The sequence below is a fragment of the Carassius gibelio genome, chromosome B6, assembly GCF_023724105.1.
Source record: "Carassius gibelio isolate Cgi1373 ecotype wild population from Czech Republic chromosome B6, carGib1.2-hapl.c, whole genome shotgun sequence".
Taxonomy (NCBI): domain Eukaryota; kingdom Metazoa; phylum Chordata; class Actinopteri; order Cypriniformes; family Cyprinidae; genus Carassius; species Carassius gibelio.
The window spans coordinates 5642538-5668717 of NC_068401.1; the positions used below are offsets into that span (position 1 = coordinate 5642538).

The 26180-nt window shown below is 37.6% G+C and overlaps 2 protein-coding genes across 12 annotated transcripts in view; one reads left to right on the top strand and one right to left on the bottom strand.

The window, feature by feature from the left end:
- Window positions 1-26180, bottom strand: part of LOC127960249 (rap1 GTPase-activating protein 1) — a 70794-nt gene that overhangs the window by 8293 nt on the left and 36321 nt on the right. For 6 of the 10 annotated variants that reach the window (XM_052559887.1, XM_052559883.1, XM_052559884.1 and 3 more), the window contains 10 exons: window positions 21746-21842; window positions 12679-12726; window positions 11855-11893; window positions 11563-11751; window positions 10559-10662; window positions 9601-9679; window positions 2066-2119; window positions 1887-1970; window positions 1696-1796; window positions 1243-1372 (listed from right to left, as the gene is read on the bottom strand). In XM_052559887.1, the coding sequence (XP_052415847.1) occupies window positions 1243-1372; window positions 1696-1796; window positions 1887-1970; window positions 2066-2119; window positions 9601-9679; window positions 10559-10662; window positions 11563-11751; window positions 11855-11893; window positions 12679-12717 (819 nt within the window). In that variant the 5' untranslated portion in view covers window positions 12718-12726; window positions 21746-21842. Of the gene's footprint in view, window positions 1-1242; window positions 1373-1695; window positions 1797-1886; window positions 1971-2065; window positions 2120-9600; window positions 9680-10558; window positions 10663-11562; window positions 11752-11854; window positions 11894-12678; window positions 12727-13543; window positions 13580-16516; window positions 17067-21745; window positions 21843-22723; window positions 22863-23364; window positions 25152-25657; window positions 25794-26180 lie in introns of those variants that run through there. The other 4 variants (XM_052559886.1, XM_052559885.1, XM_052559882.1 and 1 more) reach the window with 4 other exon arrangements.
- On the top strand, window positions 2219-9329 carry LOC127960246 (uncharacterized). 2 transcript variants are annotated; one of them, XM_052559876.1, is made up of 2 exons: window positions 2219-2378; window positions 2657-9323. In XM_052559876.1, exon 2 carries the CDS (start codon window positions 2782-2784, stop codon window positions 8731-8733), a length of 5952 nt encoding a protein of 1983 aa, XP_052415836.1. In that variant the 5' UTR covers window positions 2219-2378; window positions 2657-2781; the 3' UTR covers window positions 8734-9323. The 2 variants fall into 2 exon arrangements, 1 of the variants encoding a protein (XP_052415836.1); XR_008154353.1 differs by lacking the exon at window positions 2219-2378 and having other exon boundaries at window positions 3394-8929; window positions 9208-9329.

Sequence of the window (26180 nt, forward strand, 5' to 3'; positions counted from 1 at the left end):
TTTTTATGCTTTTGATATGTTTTATGAGATTCTCCTTTCTACTGACAAACATCACTTATTAAATGTCCCACAAAATAACAATATTGAATCATAATATTATCACAAACCAATCAGTGTTTTATTGCACCAGTGCTGTCAAAGATCTACATTTCGAAACAATAATTACATTTATACTTGATTTAACTTTGCAACAAATCACTATTAGCATTCTGCAGGGTGTCAGTTTTATCTCCTATAAACCTTCAAAGAACTGAACTGTTCGTTCGCTCGTCTTCACAGCTTGCTCATAAATACTTATTAGAGCTGTCATAACAGAAAAATAGTTCACAGGCAAACTGCTTGTCTTTATCATCAAAGTGTTCAGGAAATTAATAAGACCTATCGAAGCATGTTTGCAGCCCTGTGGCAAACATCATATTCAAAAGGATGTTTTAGATCGAAACAAACCATTTTGAGGCAAAAACACATTTGTCAGTGCCAGTCTGGAGGATATTAGCATATCGCTATACTGTAGCTCTCATATTACATCACATATCTCATACAATAGTGATTAAAAAGCAGCAGGTGATGAATCTGTACCCATATGTTATCTCTGGCCTCTGAGGTACCATACTGAAAAGGGTGTGTTATAGTGGCCAGGGCAGTCTGTGCTGAAACCCCTAGGTGATGTTCTCTCTCGGAGCAAAGTAAAGCGTGCATGACAACAGATGGCTTTCAGGATCAGTCCTTTGCACTGTGTGGTTTGCTTGCTAATTAACAGAGCATACTGTTGGTCAGTGCATAACACAGTGGCCAAGGATCTCTGGGGGGCTGCAAATGGTAATACACCCGAAACTAACACTAACTGTGACAAAACAATATCCCAGAATCGTACTCGTTGGTCCTAAATGTGCAAATACATTTATCTATATTTACCCACCCTCAAGAGGTAACCAAAAGTTGATTTAGCTAAAATCTGAGGAATCTGAATAAAAAAAAAAAACAAAAAAAAAGTTTTCTTTACTGATTGTGAATCAAAACAGAATGAAAAAATAAAATAAATAAAATAAATAAAAGATAAAACAGAACAAAAAGTAAACAAAGCCAAAGCAATCAACAAACAAAACAAAAAGGTAAACAAAGCCAACACAATAAAGCAGAACAAAACAAATCAAAGCCAAACTAAACAAAACAAAACAAAGCCAAACAGCAGAACAAAAAAACAAAAAACAAAGCAGGACAAAACAAAATATGAGGTCTCACCTGCTGGGAATCACCTTCAGTGTATGGCAGCTTCGTGGACACGTGGAACATTATCTCTTTATTGTGGAAGTTGTGGTAGACTGACTCAATTCCAGTCTGACCATGTGTCACATCCAGGCCTCCACGAAAGCTTATTACAAAAGAAGGTCAAAAAGATCTGAATTACTTCATTAATATTTTCAAACTCTAAACATACCAGCTGTACAAACAACCCTTCGTCAGGCCTGGGACAGTATTCTATTTAAACAATCACAGCCATTACTCAACATATAACTCTGACTTACACCTGAAATTAAAGGGAAATTATAATATAATAAGATAACTTTGATACTGAAGCCTCCACAACAGCTATCCGCCTAACCCTACAAAGTGATTTATTAATATGAATGTTGTTCCAGGATCAGAAAAAGTCCTACTTGGGTACTGTTCATGTTAAACACTGTAGGTCTATACCCTTTAAAATCATGAAGTTCAATCTTCTCTCCCAAGAACTCCAGAAACTCAACAAAAGCTGGACTTTCCTCATTGTTTCCGAATAGTTCCTCTTCTGATGTCTGCAGAACAGAGAACATTTTCAGTTCACAAACCCACAAATAATATAAATGAAGCAATCCAGGAATAAAAACACATAAAGGTGATCTAACCTGCGCAAATTTCTGGTAGATGACTCCAAACTTGAAGTTGTTGCTGATGACGTGCTCATCAAAGGTCACAATAAGTCTGGATGCCTTGAAACATATAATCAATGAGGCTGAGTGCAAAAAAAAAAAAAACTTGTTTTGTTAATTCGTTTTTTTTTCCCTATGTTTCTGTCCCAGCTTACCTTTGGGTATAAGACGGGATAAAATCGGTCCACATTCACCTCTTCACTGACAAGCTTGAAAAAGAAAAATAGTGATTAATCTAATTTACATTTTTCTAATCACATTATTTTTTATTAAATAATTCTAATTGCAAATATTATATATATTGTGCTGCCCCCTTGTGGGAAGAGTTGTTTGTGTTTTGAGTTTCGTGCATTTTGTCCACGTATAGATTCCGTAGTTCAGTGATTCTCCTAACAGTCTCACAGCAAGTCGATCTCCAGTGTGTTAAAGTCTGTAAATCATTATTTTGGTTCCCAAAAAGATCTGTCTGTAAGTATTTATTTGATAGTGATTTTAGCTTCCTTTAGATATTGAATTTAGTAATTTTAACATGTTTTCATTTCATAATTCGTAAGGAATATTTGGCGCTAGTATTGTTAGCTTTCCTTTGGCATTTTCCATGTATATTGGTTTCATGGTAATCGCTCACTAATGCAATAGTTTTTGTGAGAGTTTTAGTCATTCTAAGTTACTTATTTTATATTTGTATTGTACATTCACATCATTGAGATTGTAATATGCATTTTCATTGTTTTTGTATGTTACAGTTTTACAGTCCTTCCAGTAAACACACCAACTGAACAAGAAGCTTCCTGGTTCTTTATTGGAGATTGTTAGCTATCTGTAAAGCTAGTTCACACACACTAGTGAAGGCAGAATAGTAAAAAGACAGATGGAAGTTCAATCAAAAGTCAATACAGAAGACAACACTGCTGCCCCAGACCACCAAAGTACAGTTAGCAACGTTGGTGACCTGTGGGAAACGAGATCGAATTGTTCTAACATCTCACGATCCAGTCAGCGGTCGCGGGCCAGTCAAAGGTCCAACGCAAGCATTTTGGCAGCAAAAGCACGCGCTAAAGCAGCTGCCGCTCAAGCACAGGCATCATACGCTGAAAAAGAAGCAGAGGTGATAAAAGAACAAGCCCACATCGAAGCTGAAGCTGCAAAAAAGAAAGCAGAGCTCACCGCTGATCTCCTCAAACTACGTTTACAGAGTGCAGCTGCAGCCGCCGACGCCGAAGCAAAGGTCCTGGAAGCAGCGGCCGAGGATGAAGATGGATATACCTTGTTTCCAAAAAACAGCGACAACGTCACCCAGCCTATAACAGTTCCACCTGTGCCGACTAATACCCGCATTGCCTCCGCACAAGCTAGCACATTAGTGCTTCCAGCAGCTCAGCAAGAAAAATACAGTGGTGATTTTGTCCAAAATAAAGTCAAAGAGCACAGCATACAAAACAGTGAGATTAGTGAATATGGATTTCAAGAGCTACCTGAGGCACATCCCTCGCAGTATGGCAACACTAGCGGAGCAGATCGTTCTTATGCCCAAAGCTCATTCAAAAATGCCTTTTTCACTTCTCACTCACAGTATCCAACCCCAGTTACTACTGATCATAGATATCAGCCACGCTCTATGAATGAGTCTGCCCCTTTCCAGCCCAAGCTATCGTCTCCATGCCCTGTTGTCAATGCAAACGAGTCCAATTCCCCAGCCACATCAGACTTAGCCAAATATTTGGTTCGCAGAGAGTTGGTTAGCTCAGGGCTCCTGACGTTTGATGATAAGCCTGAAAATTATTGGGCCTGGAAGGCATCTTTTGTGAACGCTATAGTAGGTCTCTATTTATCCCCAAGAGAGGAGTTGGATCTCCTCTGCAAATGGCTAGGCCCCAAATCATCAGAGCAAGCGAAACGATTAAGAGCTGTACACACCTATGATGCCACCGCTGGTGTCAAAATGGTATGGCAAAGATTGGAGGACAGCTACGGGTCCCCTGAAGCAATAGAGAATGCTCTCTTGAAAAAGTTAGAAGATTTTCCAAAAATCGCAAACAGAGAAAATCACAAGTTAAGGGAGCTAGGTGATCTCATCTCAGAGCTTGATGCTGCCCGTGTAGATGGTCTCCTACCCGGCCTAAGTTACCTAGATACGTCCCGGGGCATCACTCCTATTGTTCAAAAACTCCCATTCCACCTCCAAGAGAAATGGATTACTTCAGCATCCTACTACAAAGAACAACACCATGCGTCATACCCGCCATTCCCTTTTTTCGTGAAGTTTGTGTGCGACAAAGCTAAAACCCTCAATGACCCAAGCTTTGCCCCTTTACTTTCTACCAACCCAAGTGTTTATAGACCTGAAAGACTGAACAAGCCCAATTTCAAAACTGCAGTATCTGTTCGAAAAACTGAAATAACTGCTGCAAAAGGCTATCGTGAATCCTGTGAGCAAAAGGCGGTTGACCCAGATAAACTGTGCCCGCTTCACAACAAACCACACTCTCTCCGCAAGTGTCGTGGTTTCAGAGCAAAGACCTTGGATGAAAGAAAAGCTATTCTCAAGGAAAATAACATTTGCTACAAGTGCTGTTCCTCCATCAACCACATGGCGAAAGACTGTAACACAAGTGTACATTGCATTGAGTGTAAAAGCGACCACCACATAACCGCGCTGCACCCTGGACCAGCACCATGGAAAACAGAAACTCCAGGCTCTGCAAACCCAGACGGGCATGGCGGGGAGCAGCCAGAAAGTCCTATCCAAGCCATTGTGTCTAAATGTACAGAGATCTGTGGCAAAGGTAACAGCTCACGCTCATGCTCCAAGATCTGTTTAGTAAACATTTATCCTGCTGGACACAAAGAAAAAGCAGTGAAAGTTTATGTTGTGTTAGACGAGCAAAGCAATAGGTCTTTAGCAAAGACAGAATTCTTTAAGATCTTTAACGTCAATTCAGGGACCAAAGTTTACACCTTGAAAACCTGCTCAGGTGTGGGAGAAACAAGGGCACGCCAAGCTGACGGCTTCATAGTAGAGTCTCTTGATGGCAACGTTAGCGTCCGGCTTCCCACATTAATCGAGTGCAACATGCTCCCAGATGATCGATCTGAGATCCCGACACCGGAGGTCGCAGAACACCACACTCACCTCAAGCATTTAGCAGACAAGATTCCAGATTTGGACCCAAATGCTTCAATACTGGTCCTCCTCGGTCGGGACATACCGAGAGTGCACAAGGTCAGAGAACACTACAACGGCCCTCACGATGCTCCGTACGCCCAGCGCCTCGACCTTGGCTGGGTCATAATTGGTGAGGTTTGCCTTGGGGGTGCTCACGTGCCAAGCAAAGTCAGTGTTTACCGCACTACAGTGTTGTACAATGGACGCACATCTCTCTTGGACTCTTGCCCCAACTCATTCCATGTCAAAGAAAAAGTTATGAGCTCCAACTCCCCATTTAACTCTTTGAACATGACCAGCTTGATTGACACAGATGAAAACGATTGTCTCACAAACAAATTGTTCATGAGAACCCCTCATGATGACAAACCCGCCATGTCAGTAGAGGATGAACTCTTCCTGGAGATCATGGATGAGCAAATGTTTATGGACGAGTCCAACAGTTGGGTGGCGCCACTACCCTTTAAAACAAACAGGCCCAGGCTACCCAACAACCGAGACCAAGCGGTCAAACGTCTCAATTCGCTGCGGCGCGTACTTGACAAAAAGCCCCTCATGAAAGAACATTTTTTGGACTTTATGCAGAAAATGTTTGAGTCAGGACATGCGGAACCCGTCCCACCACTCGACAAGGACCAGGAGTGTTGGTACCTACCATTCTTTGGTGTCTATCATCCTCGCAAACCTAACCAGATACGTGTAGTGTTTGACTCTAGTGCCACTCATAAAGACACGTCTCTGAACAATGTTTTGTTGAGCGGCCCGGACATGAACAACTCACTTATTGGTGTCCTCTTGCGTTTCCGCAAAGAACCTGTGGCAATCACTGCGGACATTGAGCAAATGTTCTATTGTTTTGTCATTCGTGAGGACCACCGCGACTTTGTGCGTTTCCTGTGGTATGAAGGTAACGATCCCACAAAGGTCATCAGAGAGTACAGGATGACTGTACACGTGTTTGGAAATAGCCCGTCTCCCGCCATAGCAATTTATGGCCTCCGGAGGGCGGCTCTGGCTACACAAGAGGAGTACAGTGAAGAGGCCAGACAGTTTGTTCTTAAAAACTTTTACGTTGATGACGGACTGGCTTCCTTTCCTTCAGACGCCAGTGCCATTCAAACCCTGAAAAGCACCAAAGAAATGCTTGCAGACTCTAACATTCGCTTGCACAAAATAGCCTCCAATAGCCCAGATGTTATGGAAGCGTTTCCATCGGAAGAACGTGCAAAGGGACTGAAGAACCTTGACCTTGGTGCTGAGCCCCTGCCATTACAGAGAAGTTTAGGGCTGAACTGGGATTTGCAAAATGACTGTTTCACCTTCCTCGTGTCAAGAGAAGACAAGCCATTCACAAGAAGGGGTATTCTTTCTGCTGTTAACAGTTTTTATGATCCCCTTGGGTTTGCTGCCCCCATCATCATGCAAGGCAAGGCTCTCATCCGAGAATTGTGCTCAGAGAACTGTGAATGGGACACTCCATTACCAGCAGAAAAAGAGGCACGATGGAAATCTTGGAAAAACTCGCTTGTTGACCTTGAGAAACTACAAATCCCTAGACAGTATGTGAACACGACATTGCAAGCTACCTGTCAAAAAGAGCTGTGTGTGTTTGCAGACGCTTCTACATCAGCCATATCAGCAGTTGCTTACCTGCGAGCCATAGACACCGAAGGTCATGTCCACATAGGCTTCTGTATGGGCAAGTCCAAATTAGCTCCTAGACAAGTCCACACAGTACCTCGCTTGGAGCTATGTGCTGCAGTTCTGGCAGTGGAGCTGGCAGACATGTTACTGGATGAACTTGACTTCGAAATTCACAAAGTGAAATACTACACTGATAGCCGAGTAGTCTTAGGTTACATCCACAACACCAGCCGGAGGTTTTACGTCTACGTCGCCAACCGTGTTGCTCGCATCAGAAAGTCATCTGAACCCAGTCAGTGGCACTTTGTAAGCACGGAAAGCAATCCTGCTGATCATGGAACACGGTATGTGCCAGCTTCACTACTGAGTTCTACCAATTGGTTTACTGGTCCCGACTTCTTGAGGAGAAGTGATGGAGAGTGTCCTGCGGAATTAAACAGCTTTCAACTTGTTGAACCAGCCACAGACTCTGAAGTCCGCCCACAAGTCTCAACATTTGCAACCACGACTGTGACAAAATCGCTTGGCTCACACAGGTTTGAGCGCTTCTCCAGTTGGAAACGTCTTACCCAAGCTATCGCCAAACTCATTGGAAAGGCGAGATCTATTTCAAAAGCTCCCGAGTCAGAGGAATCTAAGATGGATGCTCTAACACAAGCAAAGTTAGCTATTGTGCAAACTGTTCAAGGCGAGATATTTGAAAAGGAAATAAAAACTTTGAACAAAGGGGAGGTCATATCAAAACACAGTCCACTGAAGAATCTGAATGTGTTTTTGGATAAAGAAGGACTGGTGCGAGTAGGAGGACGTGTGACCTCTGCTGAAATAACTCAAGAACAAAGTCAACCCATTGTCATTCCTAAGAAGCATCACATTGCTACCTTGCTTGTCCAGTTCTATCACGAACAGGTTGTGCACCAAGGTAGACACATCACAGAAGGAGCCATCAGGTCTGCTGGACTGTGGATCCTTGGAGGAAAAAGGTTGGTGACAAATCTTATCACCAAATGCACAACCTGCCGCAGGTTAAGGGGCAAAGTACAACAACAAAAGATGGCAGAAATTCCAGCCGATCGTCTCATCCAAACTCCTCCTTTCACAAATGTCGGAGTGGATGTGTTTGGACCATGGAACATCTGTACTCGCAGGACAAGAGGTGGAGTGTCAGAGAACAAACGCTGGGCAGTAATGTTTACCTGTTTAGTTACTCGTGCAGTTCACATCGAGGTAGTTGAGTCTCTCTCAACTTCAAGTTTTATAAATGCTCTCAGAAGGTTCCAGGCCATAAGAGGCCCCACCAAGTTCTTTAGATCAGATTGTGGAACGAACTTCGTTGGAGCGTGCAAAGAGCTCCAGATAAGTTCAGAAGATCCTGAGCTTCAATCCTACCTCAAAAATGAGTCATGCTCTTGGAAGTTTAACCCACCTCACTCCTCTCACATGGGAGGAGTGTGGGAAAGAATGATTGGAGTGGCCCGACGTATTCTGGAGGCTATGTTGCTGAAAGTTCACTCTCCAAATCTGACTCACGAAGTACTTGTGACGCTCATGGCAGAGGTAACAGCCATAATGAATGGTCGTCCATTAGTACCTGTGTCTTCCGATCCTCAACAACCCGACTTGCTGACGCCAGGGGCCCTTCTTACACAGAAAATCTGTCCCGTCTCTATTCCACCTGGAGACTTCGATCCTAAAGACTTGTACCGTAAGCAATGGAAACAGGTGCAAAGTCTTGCCAACTCATTCTGGAAACGATGGCGAGAAGAATATCTAGCAACGCTTCAACCAAGAAGAAAATGGCAAGCAGATCATACAAACTTAACCATCGGTGATGTTGTTCTCCTAAAGGACACTCAGGTTAAAAGAAACGAATGGCCTACTGGACTTATTGTGAACACTTACCCTGGTCGAGATAAGAGAGTACGGAAAGTAGATGTACGAATAATTAAAGAAGGTACTGCTAAGGTGTACACAAGACCTATTTCAGAAATTGTGTTGTTAGTTAAAGGTTAATAGTGTTATAGCAGTATACCAGGCGGGGAGTGTGCTGCCCCCTTGTGGGAAGAGTTGTTTGTGTTTTGAGTTTCGTGCATTTTGTCCACGTATAGATTCCGTAGTTCAGTGATTCTCCTAACAGTCTCACAGCAAGTCGATCTCCAGTGTGTTAAAGTCTGTAAATCATTATTTTGGTTCCCAAAAAGATCTGTCTGTAAGTATTTATTTGATAGTGATTTTAGCTTCCTTTAGATATTGAATTTAGTAATTTTAACATGTTTTCATTTCATAATTCGTAAGGAATATTTGGCGCTAGTATTGTTAGCTTTCCTTTGGCATTTTCCATGTATATTGGTTTCATGGTAATCGCTCACTAATGCAATAGTTTTTGTGAGAGTTTTAGTCATTCTAAGTTACTTATTTTATATTTGTATTGTACATTCACATCATTGAGATTGTAATATGCATTTTCATTGTTTTTGTATGTTACAGTTTTACAGTCCTTCCAGTAAACACACCAACTGAACAAGAAGCTTCCTGGTTCTTTATTGGAGATTGTTAGCTATCTGTAAAGCTAGTTCACACACACTAGTGAAGGCAGAATATATATATATATATATATATGTATATATATATATATATGTATATATATGTATATATATATATATATATATATATATATATATATATATATATATATATATATATGTATATATGTATATATATATATATATATATATATATATATATATATATATATATATATATATATATATATATATATATATATAGACACACACACTTTTAATTGAATAACATTTTACTGGAATTAGTTTTTTTATCCAATGACAGCCATGCACTCAACTATTTATGTTAATGTTCTACCTTCGCCATCTGCACAACATTAGGGAACTCGGTCAGACAAGAAATTGGTATCACATCATGGTAGGTTTTAAATCTTGACCTACAATTAAAAAGACAGAAGATTTACACTTACCTCCAGCATTACAAACTATTATAATAACACCAACCAAACTTCTCAATTGCACTTCACAGACACATTCTCTGCTAATCTGTCTGAGACAAATTGCTCACGCTCCTCTATTGCAAGTAGCTTTGGATAAAAGCGTCTACTAAATGCATTAATATAAATGTAAATGTATATGTTATATTTAGCAGTAAAGACAAATAGAGGGTGAGAGAGACAGTGAGAGATGAATGGTAGTTCAACTATGAAAAATTACCATGTGAATCACTCCAGCATTCACAGGTGCACTTGTCAATTATCGTACAACCAATACAAAACATTCAAAGAGTCCATGAAAAGCTCCCTGTATAAAAGAGAGGCTTTATAGATCACTGTCTCTTGTTTCCAACCCCATCATTAAAGGGCCTCGAGAAAGGCTTTGGGTCATTAAGAATAGATGTGACCTTGTGTTTCTGCTGCCTATTTCAATCACTTAAGTCAGAACATCTTCGTAAATGAACAATGAGAGAATATGAGACAGGAGGGAGTGGACGTGAATGTTTCTTTAAAAAGTGTCTGTGACATGGTTGTGCACCATTCAGAACTAAATTGAGAATATCTTTTAAATTCCAATCCAATTTATTGAACTGGATTTCAATTGAGGTAGCAAGAAAGGATTTGTAAATTCAATGGAAGTAGCATTGAAAGGGAATAAAGGTTTGTTCCTAGACTCTATTCTTTTACTATTCAACTATTTACTGTTATATATTCCCTAAGGTATTTCAGTAACATTTGTAACAAAGGAATTAAAAAAACACATAATTCAAAACATCAAAGCCATACTTGTTTTTTAAATCTTGGAATAGTCAAGAGTACCTAAGCAACAGTCGAAGGTGCTCCTGGTCTCCAATCACATCATACTTCACCGAGAAGACCAGGTGGCCCAGAGCACTGTCCACTGAGTAATAATTAAAGTGCTCCTGCGGGAAGAGTTATAAACGCATAAACCCTCTAAAACTCTTTACATCATCACAAATTCCTAAAAGCTCTGGCCCTGAAAGACAGCAAGCCCAGAGAGTAATGCTACTACTAATAAGATGACTATAACAGCAATAATGAGACAAAACAACCAATAAAAACACTCCTGTTCTTATAACAATCATCTATCAATTTGCTAATTGGTGATAAAATAGTAATTCTGATTAACTTTGTCAACTACGTTAATATATCAGGTAAAGCATAAATCAATAAAACGGATAAGTAAAACAACTCTTAATAATTATTATTTATTTTCATAAAGTACCTTTCAGAACCTCAAAGTCGCTTTAAGAATGAAAACGGAAACAACAGAATTAGTGCTGTCAAACGATTAATCGTGATTAAATCGCATTCAACATAAATGTTTTTGTTGATTTAATATATGCATGTGTACTGTATATATTTATTATGAATATATAAAAACACACAAATGCATGTATATATATATTTCAGAAAAATATGTTTTGTTTATATATTAAATATACATATATAAATATATATTATGCAAACAAAATCTTTTATTTTGGATGCAATTAATCATGTTTAATCGTTTGACAGCACTCAACAGAATGAAATCTACAAATACGCATAATATATCAGCGACTTTAAATGGCCTTAAATGGTACTCATTGGTTTGATGAGGCTGAAATAGTGTGATTCTAGTTGACTTTATTATATAAAATTCCAGATTGCACATTGTTGTTGTTTGTTTTTCATTAATATGAATATTTTCAATATAATATTGTTAATTACACTGGTTATTGCCTATAACAAGACAGACAGACAAAGAGAGATAGGTCAAATGAATAATTAAATGCATCTTGGTCCGTTTAGAATCTCACCTTGCCCAGGAAGTGCTTCCTGTAGATCTTGGCTATGCTGTTTGTCTCCAGTTTAACCTGTGATGCGGGACAAGGGGGCGGTTCCTCTGCTGTGGAGGAGGAGCCTAAATCATGATTGGTCCCTTCAATCCAGTAACCCCCAAACTGGGGCAGCAGAATGAGTGGTAAAGGGCCTGTACGACCCAATACCTGCCAGCCCACAAAAACAAAAACAACAATTTTACAACCAGTCTCTTAAACAAGAAAACACACTCATATTTACATGAAAAAAAAAGCCAAACAAGTTTGCAACCTCATGGACGCTGGGATATGGAATGTAATCTTCCTCTGTCTGTGGGAAGAATAGAGAGAGATTAGAGATGTAGATATTGTGAGCCTCTCATTCAAGTCACTTTAAGCTGCAGATGAAGGAAATATGGAGGTGCTTAAGAGACCTGTGGAGACTTATGATTCCAAACAAACCCTGAACTATGAGAACTGAGAGCATCAGATCACATGTTCTGGTGTTTTATGTTGACTTGAATGCACAGAACTATAACCAAGTGCTTCTATATAGATTCCGTTAAATACATACTTAATATAATATATGTGAAGATATTTTATGTTAACACAAGACACGTTTACTTTATTAAGCCAATCATTTTTCTGATGTTCCTCTGATAGTAGCAGTAAATTAAAATTACAAAAAGTTCAACTTATTAATTTTAAATGCAATACTTATGGCACAAGATGCTGAAAGAGGTTTGCTCATTTAAACGCTTTTTAAACAAAAATTGTATTTTAAATAAGACCTCCATCATTTTAGACTTCTACACTAAGCTGAGAATGAGGGTTAATATAAAAACATCCATCTGTGACCAAAGCAATCCTATGTGTTTCTGTGCACATGAGATAAAAACGTTGCTAAATGCAGTGTCTGTGAGAACAGACTGTAATGACTATAACACTTGATGCTAGGGATGCACCGATGTATTGACGCCGATATTTATCGGCAGATTTTTGCTTATTTTAAAGCCAATAGTTGTTTGTTAAAATTGGTATCGGCCCAACAAAAAAATATTATCGGTACATCTCTACATGATGCTTGTTTGTGTGGCTCTAAATATACACACTTACTTTGAGAGGAGGTGGAAGAGAGCACCTCTGCTCGTCCATTCTACTGCTCTGTGTTCACAAAAAAGGTGAGGATATTCAATAAATACAGTTCATTTAAAAATATAGATCAAATTGAATTACTGTCATTCATATACATTATTAGAACAGTAAATACCAGAAATTCAGCATTAATTTAGAACTTGAAATATATACATTTGATAATTCTCAATTTCTTCAATATTTACAACAATTTAAATACAGACATTACACAGAGAGACGCTTAAGCCTGAAACATATTCTATGCAAGTATTTAAGCTTCTAAAGCAATAACGAACATTGACATAAAATATACTTAAAATTACTTAAATATAAATTAATATATACACAATTAAATAACAGCTATTTAAAATAAATTATACCACCGCCTTTAGGTTTGTTACAAGTTTATCTAGCTTAAATGAATAAAAAACAGACTTTTGAATGTTTAGAAAAAGGAAACATAATATGAATGAGAAATGTGTTTTTTTTTTTTACTATTACTTCATAATGATTGGATCTTTTTGTGCTCAAATTATGATGGATCACTAGGTTCAACAAACATTAAAATGTACTGATCAAGTGTTTGTGTACTTGCATAGACTATATTTATAACACTGTTTTCAAGAGTTTAATCACAGAGCTTAAGCTACATATATACATTTTAAAGTGAATGAGTGACATATTAAGAGAGAACATTAAATATAGATGACAGATGACAGTAATAATAGGCAAAGTCTGGGAAGGTGTCACAATATTGCAGGTTAAAAAAAGGTCAGAGGTCATAAAAAGCGAGAGATTGCAGGAAAAGCAACAAACATAAGACCAGAGGAAAATGTGGACTTCTCACCTGCATTCGCTCTATCATTGCAAATATATCTGATGTCTGAGAACCAGGAGGAACAGGTAAAAGAGGGGGGAGAGAGAGCAGGATGAACACAATGAGAAAGAGTGAGATCTGACAGTCTGCGAGTCCACTTGACATGGGAATGACTCTTGGCTCTTTCAGTGACAGTGGCTTTGCAGTAATGGACAGAGCTCCCTGCCTTGATCCTACGATCAACAGTGCATCAGACGACCAGATGTCCTTCCTCCCTATCATACGGTTCATCTCAATGGGAGATGAAGACTGTGAAACAGCATAATTTAGCACGGAGACAGAGCAGCTGTGAGTATGAAGGATGTGACCTGACTAGCTACAGCTGCGGTGTCCTATCATTGAGTCCACAGCTCAAAATAAACCAGCATAAGAACATGTATGCATTTAAGGGAAAGTTGTTCAGAAATTATAGCCTGCATATTAGCATGTTTGCTAATGCTTTGCATATAAATATGTTATATAGTTGCACAGGTATATTTGTAGCAATAGCCAACAATACATTGTATGGGTCAAAATTACCGTATTTTCCGGACTATAAGTCACACTTTTTTTCATAGTTTGGCTGGTCCTGCGACTTATAGTCAGGTGCGACTTATTTATCAAAATTAATTTGACATGAACCAAGAGAAATGAACTAACAGAAAACATTACCGTCTATGCTGCCAGAGATGCGGCTGTAGACTGTAATGTTTTCTCTTGGTTTTTGTTTCTAAATAAATGCGACCTATAGTCTTGTGCGACTTATATGTTTTTTTCCTCATCATGACGTATTTTTGGACTGATGCGACTTATACTCAGGTGCGACTTATAGTGCGAAAAATACGATATACATTTTCTTTTATACCAAAAATAACTAGTATATTAAGTAATGATCATGTTCCATGAAGATAATTTGTAAATGTCCTTCCATAAATATCAAAACGTATTTTTTTATTAGTATAATGCCTTGCTAAGGACTTTATTTGGACAACTTTCCCTCAGTTTCCAGATTTTCAAATATTTGTATCTCGGCCAAATATTGTCCTATCCTAACAAACCACACATCAGTGGAAAGCTAAAATTAATAAAACAACTGACACCTATGACCGGTTTTGTAATCCAGGGTCACATATAACCCTAAATATTAAACTTAACTCATCCTGAACTTTCACAGTCAATGAGTTTTCCTTGGCAGATGACAAAATAAAGTTAAAAAGTGAATATTGTATGTTGAAGGTGGGATAACATAACATACTGTAGCAACACAAGAGCCACCTGGCAACCTCTTAGCAACCGAACAAACCAACAACTATCTAACAACCTCACAGCAACACCACAGCCAATCAGAACACACAACAATCTAACAATGACCTAGCTACAACATAGAAACATCAAAGCCAATCAGAACCCTTCTGTAACCTAACAGCAACACCCCATCCAATCAGAACACCCCTACAAACACATAACAACCCCCTGGCAACTTAGCAGCAATTTTTGCAAAGGCAAACGCTACTAAAAAGATAAAAAACGAAATCGTGTTTGTCAGAATGCAGCAGCATTTGTAATGTTTAATGCTGATAAGACTGCAGTGTAAGGTAGGACTCTGAAAAATCCTTGCCAGCAACTGATTTTTTCTCAACAAGAAATTTCACATACACCGTGAACTTGCACTTAGATAATACACTCTCACACAGTTCAGACTATCTTAAATGACTTCAATGTAACAAAACGCTGTACTGAAACTGGAACTTCAATGTGTTTCTCCATATGGCTTGCTGATTCATCAAACACAAACACCACACACACACACATTTTAGGTGACTTACAACTTCTGTTACGTTAATGTAACTGAGTGTTTTTTAACAATGGACACTTTCAGGCCTGCTGACATTTAGAGTGCTTTCTTAAAACAAACCATATTTGATAAAGTAAGTACAAAATATATCTCCACATAATTACTATGAAAAATAGATTATTATTACTATTAATATTAAAATAATTGACGTTTTTTTTAGATTGTTTCCCTTTTTACAATGCATCAACTCATATTATTGTGATGTATTTTCATTGGTATAGGACACAAAAAATTATAATATATTATTAAAGATATGTTAAAAGGTTTGCTGAGGTAGTTTTGATGCAATATAATAAGAGTGCAATAGACATAAGAGTGCCTAAAGTTTAAGATACACCCAGTTAAATCTCTTTATAACCCAAAGTCTATCCCTAAACCTAACCATAAGTCTCCTTATTTGATTAACTTTTGGAAGGTCCCATTTTATAGGTCATTTCAAGTTCTTCTATCATTGTGGGGACATCTGGTTCTCACATGCAGCTAATGTACACTTCACAGAAATACTATTTCCTAAATTCATTTCACAAACCATTATGAATCAACCAAGCAGTGAATTAGAGATTTCTCAATATAAGAGTGAGAATTCTTTCTTAACTTAGACATCCTATATAACACTATTGCATCACAAACGTGCTCGGTACACTTTGTACAGATCCCGTGAAAGTATATATGACTCAAAATAAATCAAATCTACAATTATCTTTCAAACAAATCAATATTTGAAATTCAATTTCACATTTCATTGACCATTTTCTCCCAAATTTGCATTACCATAATGCATCAAAACATTATCTTGTAAATTCACTAATTTATTATTCAAACTGTAAAGTATTTATGCATGATGATAATATCAGACACCATGATTCTCATTACTGAATTACATCATGAGAGGAATGAAAATCAGTGAGCATACTCGATAATGATAATTAAAAACGAAATCAAAAGTAAAACATCAGCACACGTTACAGTAAAAAGAAACAATAACACTAATACATTATGTCTACAATCTAACACTTGGCCATTCTATATACACACACACACACACAAACACTTGCACATTTAATTATGATTGATTTTTCCTCACACGTTCATACATTAAGTCTACTTACATCACTGAAGCGCCTGCGGTGGTGCATGGCAGCGAGTGCTGGAAGCCGAAACCTGTACATACTCTTAGACATGATGAAGTCAATTAAATCAGCTGAACCCTTAGAGACACGACTGTGACCGGCAATGAAACTCTCTTTCTTTCAATCTTCATATGTTCTACTCATGAGAAAAGCAGCGGGGAATGCAAGAAAAAGGCATATAGCTTCCTCAATCTGCTACAACTTCCCCTATTCTAGTCAAGCATGCCATACGAAACACCCTCTGATGAAGGATATCACTGGTACTGTAAGTGACATGTGGATGTGTGTGTGTGTGTGCCCAGAAGCGTCATGCCCATTCAAACCACACATGCCTCCCCTGATTCACCAGCCAAAAGGACATGCAAAAAAGTTTCTTGTATCTTTGATAACTAAATTGCACAATTAAATTGCCCAAAAGACTGTTGCATAAATCACCAATTATAAATTCTTGAAAATGCCTAATGACTGGCTTTTGAAGGTATACTTTCTTGAAGACATGCTTTCTCAAGTGAGTCTGTGAAATCTCTTTTTTTTTTTTTTATCTAAATCAAAGACCTTTGAGTGACCTTAAGATATTACCTAAATAGCGTTACAGCAATACTGTAGAATAACATGCATTGATAAACTAGCTTTTCTTTCTTCATTCTCTAAATATCTAATGTAGTATATAGCTGCAAACATTCCCATTATATTATAGTGTAACTGTGAGAAATAGCAGGCTCAAAATGTAAAATGGTGATATGACATAATGTCACAGTTGCTGAAAGATAATAACTTCCTGTTGTCACATTACGGCCATGTTGCACAACTATAAAGCATTTGCCAACACCATATTACAGAAATACTGCAACAGCATGAGTGTCATAGACAAACAGGCTGTTTAATAACCATAATGTGAGAATGTTTTATATGACAGAAAACAGCTTCGAAAATGGCTATAAAAGTGAATAATGTGCAACCAAAACAGAGTTAGGTGTGTTATTGTTGGATGTAAGCCTCATTCAAAATTAACTTCTAGGTTTTCTAATATCCTCATACAAAAGTTGTTTGGTGGTGTTGTGGTAAAAGCATCCTGTTGTAACGCTGTTATTGCTCTGGGATTCAGGGGAATTTAATGTAGCATCCAAAACCACTAAATCTGGGATCATCCTCCCCCCTGTTCCCAGGATCAAGGTGTTTACAGACTCTGGAAGGCATTGGTATGGGGAACCCAGAATTTGATTCCTCTGAGGCAGGTTTCTATGTAATGCCTGTTCCCAAAAGGGAAAGAAAAATTATCAGAGGTCACTGAGACTTTTACAGATCTATTTTCATTTCAGTGTCAACTTTGTCTGAGATAACTTTACAAATAAAAACAGAGAAATTAGACAATTGTTGACTTAGGTCAACACAATGTGCAATATTTTGAGATTTACTATTGAATACCAGCATTTTTTAAGGACAAAATGTCAAACATGTGAGCAAAGGTGATGTCAGCAACCAACATGGTCTATAATACCTGGATCTCGATGACAGTTGCTTATCTGACAGAGAATAAAGATTTTATTAATATTTATTCATAAATATTTTGAATTCGCTTTTATTTGTTTATATTATCAGTTTTTATTTTAATTCTAGTTTGAGTCATTTCATTATGTGCTTTTTTCATTTTTATTAGCTTCTATTTAAGCTTTGATTTGTTTTTATTTCAGTTTCAGTGTTAGCAATTCTATTCTTAAACTTACGTCAGATAAAATCTCTAGCTTTTTTTTTCATCAAATATTGTAAATTAGGTGTAAATGCCACGTTATGAATTACTCTTGCACTGCATAAAAATGATTCTCGTATTTCCATGCCGTTCCTTGCCATTACACACTTTAAAAAAAAAAAAAAAAATCCGTAAAATATACGGTATAAAAACAGCAGCTATGGTTGCCAGAATTATACCATAAAAATATGGTAACAATGTTTAGTCAGTTTTACCTTAAATTTACAGTTTAATAGTAACAATGTTTAGTCAGTTTTACCTTAAATTTACAGTTTAATACCATAATTTAACTGATATTATTGTGTTATTGTTTAATGTTTAATAACTTTTGAACTGCTAATCCAATCTGAATACTTTAAAAAGTGATTTAAAGCATTTATCTCATTTGGATATTCAGAAGCACCGTAGTCTACGTGATTATGTCATCACATTTTGACAACACTGATTTGTCAGAAGAAACCAATGCTTTCATTCCTCTGAGCCAAACAGAAATGATTGTTGATGCTTAGTCCCACCCCTGTACCCAGATTGGTTCAAACTGTCCCATATTAAACCAATAAGTAGTCTTTTGAACTACTACTTAACATATTGCTTTGGAAAATGAACGAAAACAAAGTGAAAGTAAAGTCTGTCGTGGGTGCGCATAACATTTACATGAGAATACTCAGAAAAAGCACAAAAAACACTCGACAGAGTACTTTGACATAAAACAAATCAAAAACAAGGATGAAACAGTAGTAAATATCTGATAAAGCACTGGGATTTATGTCTTGGGTCGCTAGGCGATGTCCCTGTAAAATCGATTCTACAGATTACAGCCAACATTAATATTATGTATATTATATAGTACTAAGTATTATATAATGATACAGTTGATGCAGTTTTTCTGTTGCACTCTGAATATCTCACTAATTTCGTGTGTAGTTTGTGAATCATTTGCACTGTTTTTGCACTAAATTGTTGAAGACAATTTCTGCAGTTGTTTTTATTATATGCTGCATAGTTTGTGTTTATTGTTCATACTCCGATTGAAAATACATATTTCTCAGAAGAAAAAAAAACTTGTTTTGTTTGGTTTTGTTATCATATAACACTCTTTCCATTTTCTTTACTCATTAAAATGTTTTTGGACACATCTCTATTGTTAGTTAACGAAATAGGCCTGTTCTTCACTTAAAAGCGTTGATAACAATATTGTAATAAATGGTTATAACTTGCTTGAGGAATGGTATATGTAAACAACATTTTATTTGGAAGCGTAAAACACACAGACACAACTTTCTAAAGAAAAATATCCAAACTTTAGGAGTTTCAGTTTGAGTACACAGTAAAAAACATTGAACTGTTGCTTGCATTTTTCTTAAAATTCTGTAATTTCATTAATTCTTAGAGAAAACGAAAGGAAAAATTAGACTTTAATTAACTAAATTAGTTAAACTTAAACTGTAAGTTCTCATTTTTATAACTATATATGGCACTTGATGCTGACTGCTAGAATAGGTCTGAAAAACAAAGAAAAGTGCAGGAGTGTCAGGCGCCCCAAAAATGTTCTAGGTCTTTAAGGCTTAATATACCAACTTATTGAAGTAAAGAAATCTGTTTTGTAATACACTGAAAACCAACGAAAGCAAGTTTTGATGAGAAAGTCACGTGATAAAACAAAGTCCATCACAAGCAGGTTTGAAATAATAGGATACACAGAAGGTACAAAGTGTCATTCACACAAGCATTAAACCCCATCATGGTGAGACTCATTAAACTGAAATAGGCAACAACAAAAAAAAAACAACAACATGAACAACATTTTATGTAGCATTCAACCCTAATAAACATAACATAAAATATAAATATAAAAAAAGTTATTTCAAAGAAAAACTAATTCAAACAAAATTTGAAATGCAACGTAGAGAATTCTGGAAACAGAATTCAGTTTATGGTTTTTCTCTGTAAATTTTACAGGAAATTACCATTAACCATTTACCAGGTTTGTACTGTAGTGTTTTCATAGTTTTGAGCTGTGACATGAAGGCCAGCAGACAGGAAGAAATGAGTCCATTTAATGTTATCAGGGGCCCAAAAATAAATATAATGAAACATTTGCCATTTAAACATCTCAACTGGCTCTCAAATAATACAACTGATATATTGAAAAGAACCCATTTTCAATATTACTTTGATAAAATACCTAGGATTTTTGAATTCTGTATCAAATTAGTCAACTCTGTGTCCAATAAAAACCTTATTTTGCATTATAAAACCTTCCTTACTATAAGTAGTTAGGGAATACAACAAAACCCTAATGCAAAGTCCATTATCCACAGGCAATAAACATCAAATTAAAAAATGCATTCTAAGACAACGTGTTTACAATCCAATTTCACTTGGATCATGCTAAAACTAAATAAAACACAGCCATTATAATCCCAGTGTGGCTCTGCAGAGATGCTGAGCTGATTGTATAAGCATCTTGCATTATGAGACTCTTAGTGAAATACATAAATGCTTAACTACACAATCTAGACTGAGCTAATCGTATTCAACCTCTCACAATGCCATCGAGACACTAATGATTCTAGGACATCCCTAAACACGGACACTTAAGTCCTCCTGGCTCCCAGAAGCTCTTGTGCTAATGGCTCTCAGAGCTGCTCAGAGACACAGATGACTTCAATTAAAAAAGCACTTGGGTGTTAAATGAAGGCAAGGGGTATCCCAGGAGAAGAGCTAGCAATGGTTCATCTACAGATTATAAAACTTGCTAAAGACTTATTTAACATTTTATTTTAAATTACAAAAAAAGGGCAGTACTTCTTGAGGTTCTGCTCATTGGAGGTCTGTCAGTGGCTGAACCTTCTCAAAAAAACATTTAAAGCCTCTCTGATTGACCCCTAATGGACCACCACCAGGTCAGCTCACACTAAAGGGGCCAAAGCGATTGAAGTGCTTTAATTTGCAGTTCATCATGAGATCTTGATGCCTGGAGGAGATTTGATTTCTTTTTGGATCAAATTAGCATTCCGCTCCTCAACAAAGGATCATTTCTGAAGTTAAACTTCGATGTTGGTCCTTGAGGGGGAATCTTGTAGCAAAGAATTATCTGGTGACACACTTTAATAATACAAAAAGTACTGAACATTTTTAATTTTAAATTAATAATTAGATGAATGATTTTATCCTTTTCTTTTTTTTGACACTCCAAAGATCAAGTCTTCCACAGAAATCAACAAAACGATAAAAAGTAGGTTATATGTAGTATGCACACACAAAAAGAAGCAGCACATCTATGCGTAATAGATGGTTGTCACAAGAAAAGGGAAACGACAGGTGAACAGCAGGAAGAAAGAAATGAAAGAAGGCAGTCGTTTTTGATATTCCTTCCACTTCTCAGACCGAACCCAAGGCTCCGCTGGAATATAACATGATTAGAGGAAAGAGGAGTGAAATGTTAAAACTTGTCAAACCTTTAGAAGAGTCGGAGCAGGTGATGGTGGAAAGGACTTGACCAGACCAGGACGTTCTAACGGGTCAGATATTCGCGGGATTCTACCATCTTGTTTCCTGTGGACAAACAAAAATCATCAGAACTACAACAGGAGCATTAACAACTCGAGGCAATCAGATCATTCACATTGGCACATTTGTTACAAGTGTTCTCCTGAAGGTCAAATTAGAAATGCTCAGCATCACCGACTGCTCCAGCTGAGAAGGAATTGATTCATTAGTATGCAATACAATCTGCTGAAAAAGCCACAGGTGTGTGTGTGTGTGTGTGTGTGTGTGTGAATGCAGAGTGTGAAAGAGAATGGCTCAGTGAAACACACTGCATGAATCAAGCCATCAGTTTTTGTTCCCTCCCTCCCCTGGCCTGTAATTTGACTCAAGCCAGTGCCTCGGTTCAAACATATTATTTCACATCACATCGAATGCACTCAGCTCGCGTCACTTTTAACAGCCGATCCTAAATCAATTAAATCTCCCCTGCTATTTGGCACACAATCTGTTCCTCCATGCCAGTCTGGACACATATAAATGTCTGTCTGAAGGCACACAATGGTTTTTAGTGCTTCGTTTTAATGAGCTGATAATGATCTATTCATTCTGACTGAAACCAGATTAATTATTTTATTATTACACCGAATTTTGCATGAGGTGGCCCTACGGTTAATAGCAAAACAGGACCATAAATATAATATAGTGACTTTGATTTGATGTTTGGTCTAACATACCTAAAAATAAACCGCTTGAAAGCATTGAAAAGCATTTTCAATGAAAAATGACCTCTGGAGGGCGACCTTCAGAGATTTTTTTTCACTGTCCGTCTGAAAGCACCTTCAGATGGCAAGCCTGCATATCATTCAGGCCCTTTCTGTTGGATATTGCACACGAAAGTGGCAAGGTAGTCTCCAAAAAACAAGCTCCAGTGTTATTGGCATACTTACACAATTTCCAGGAGTCAAAGTGGGTAGGGATTTTCTTTCCAAAAAGTCCCCTTTTACCACAATAATCACTTTTGGATAGGAACTAGGTGACTGGATTCTTGACATTTTGGCATGATTTGCAACCTTCTTGGCAGTGAATCTATGAAATACAGGGGTTATAGTTACAGATACATCATATAACAGTAGTTTGAGGCATTCAGTACACTCTTAAAATAAGAGTGGGGGCTTTCACAAAAATGCCAAAGAACCACCATTCAGTGAACAGTTCTTAAAAGAACCATTTTTTTTCTATAGAAACCTTTTTCCACCACAAGGAATGTTTTGTTGAATGTAAAAGCTCTATGAGTGTTAAAGGTTCCTCATGGAACTTTAAGGGGATTTCACACCAGAGGAACCTCTAAATAGTTCCTAGAATATTGGTGGAAGTACTCGCTTTTTGGCACGATTGCACAGCAGGAACTAGGAACTCTGTTTGAGGGACCTACCTCAGCTCCTAATTCAGAATAGGGTCTAAAACTGTTCTATAAGAACTACCAGTGGTGTAGACCAAACCCATACTGTACAAAACACTGGCATTTAAAAAATAATAATAATAATAATTTACTCCATGAACATGAAAACGGATAACGGCTTTTAACTACCTGTTGTCTGCAGCACTGTGTTCTTTTCTCAGTCTCGATATGCAACACTGCAAGTAGTCATAAGAGATTTAGTCAGATTTTCGTGCTCTTTCGATGACGTCCTCCATTCAACAGTTGTTGACGTTTGTAAATGTTGTGAATAAAGCCATGCAAATGCAACCTGGAAAACAGCCAGAGGTGGAAACTGGTTTTCTAGGAACCACCATGCTGGCTAGATCCTAGAACTACATGGTGCTAAAGTGTCTATAGATGCCAAAAAAGAGCCTTGATATTTGAGTAGAGCAGTATTGATAAAATGCTAAAAATCTCAGATTTATCAGCCTAAAAAGGTGGTTTTGACCAAAACATGCTGCAGTGTGGACCAGAATTTGTGATGTTAATCATTGTTTTGTCTACAGTATGTGACACTTACTTGAAGATCACAAGACTAAGTGAGGACCACATGACATCCAACTAAGGAGAACTATGAAGCATCTGCTTATGCTGCACAGAAAATGGACAATTTGCATACTGTTAAAAACCAAATGAAACTGAGGTCACCTGAGACAGCAGGACAAAAAGCCAATTCGGTTGTAAGTGGCCAAGACAAATCTTGAAAAGAATGTCAGATGCCAGCACCATCATGTCCTGTCACCAAAGGCACAGCAGTGTTTTGTTAGATCTTTACCTCTTGAGGATCGCCAGAGCTGACTCTCTTCATTAGCCTGATGGCAGGTTATGTGCTGAAAAAGCCCCTGAAGTCATCGAGTAGTTTTGACAGCAGTACAAGCTGTTGATTTGTCATAGCACATAAGCCAAGCTTGACTGAGACGTGGCACAAGAGGCTGATACAAAACACATGATGCCAGCGACATTTCCATAGAGACAATGAGTGTGGGTATTTATTTTGCATTAGAAGAAAAACATTACACCAGCCAGCTCTAAAAATATTTACTCTACAAATGTAATTATTCTTTCATTTTATGATCCTTCTTGATTCCACAAATGTTCACCTACACTGTGCTGTTCTTATCTGTGTGTAGCACCTACGGCTCTGCGTAACCATTCAAAGCACATTAGGAAAGGATGTCTCTGCATCTAGATAGTAAATCTGCAACCCATTAGTGTCACCTATTTCAAACTTGAAGAGGTTAGCAAATCAAAAGAGAGTGCATTTACATTAAATTCTTAAAGGTACAGTAGCAAAAACAGAAGGACGATGTGACACTAGAATAATGGCTGCTGGAGAAATCTGGAATTAAGTGACATTTTGAAATATATTAAAACCTAAAACAGCTATTTTAAATTCTAGTAATATTTCACAATCTTTTTGTAATTTAATAAATCAGCCTTGGTGAGGGGACTTCTTACAGAAACACACACACACAAAAATCATCATACCAAACCCAAACTTTTGATGGGTAGCGTTAGTTTAAACTTATTTGTGTAAAACTAAAATTTCCTTAGCATCTGTTAACCATCAATTGAGCAACAAAAAACACTAATATAGAAATTAAATTATTTTCCAAAGTAAAATAAGTCCTCTTTAAGACCTACATTGGGCAAGGTTTAGGAAAGGCTCAGGAAAACCTGGAGGCAGAAAGAGTTACAGGATTCATACAGAAAATGCAAAACAGCGCTGCTCCCTGGGTCTGTCAGGTGCACCTGCTAATACAAATGAATTTGACTGTGTTTACATGAATTAGCAATAAGCTATCTGACACTAGCACAGAACTACAGAACAGAGTGTGCATTAAGATAAAATCATGCATAATCGTTATATAGATAAATAGATTACCTGAAGAATGATGTATGTTCATTTCTCTGCAATTTGCAAAAATGCACAAAACAACAAGTAAAACTCAATCCTATGACAGAGTGGTAAGTGTGAACTATGAGGAAACCACAAGTGAAATCAATGTGATTTACTAAATCACTAACATGCAGAAACTAGAGATGCAGATGACGTTCTTAGTGCAGCTATAGCACCCTGCATTTGCTGCTATTAATAGTGGAGTTAATATACTAAACACACTCAAATCTAAATAACGAATATCGTTAACCAACATTGAAATAAATTACACAGTCACCAAAAAAATGGTATCGGTGCACCGCCAACAAAAACAACACCATGCCCCCAAAACAAGCCCACACACGGCTCACTCGTCTTCATCACAACCTGCTCCACTAATACAGTCTGACACTTCTTCAGCTGACTGCCTCCCACTACGACCACCTGAGCTCAACACCAGCAGAAGACAGACGATCTTATGATGGAGTGACAGAGACAAAGAGAGAGAGACACATTACTTACTTCAACACATGCACAGACGACAAATCAGCGCTGAGCAATCTGTTCTGCAGCTCTGAACCAAATGGGCAGGTGATAGACAGAGCTCTGGTTTTCCTATCGCTCCCTCCCTCTCTCTCTCTCTCTCTCTCTCATCCTCCCAACTCTTTCTGTTTCTTTCCCTCCTCCTGGCCTCTCAACACCATTTTATGACTCACTCCTCTCCTCTCTTGCCTTTTTTTGGGTTATCAGACCTGAATCTATTACTTCTGATACAGTCTGAGGTTTCTGCATCCCTTTATCGGACCGGTTTTGACATTTTGCCAGTTGTTCTTTCTCATGCCAATATTTCTAAATCCTCACAGCCACCAATACATCCTGCTGACGAGAGTGCTGCTGTTGACTAAAGGAACAGTCCACCCAAATCTGGCAATTCATTTACTCGCTCTTCGAGTCAATATAAAAATACATAACTTTTTGTGAAACACAAAAAAATAGAATAGAATAGAATAAAATACAATTAATAGAATAAAATACAATGATTAGA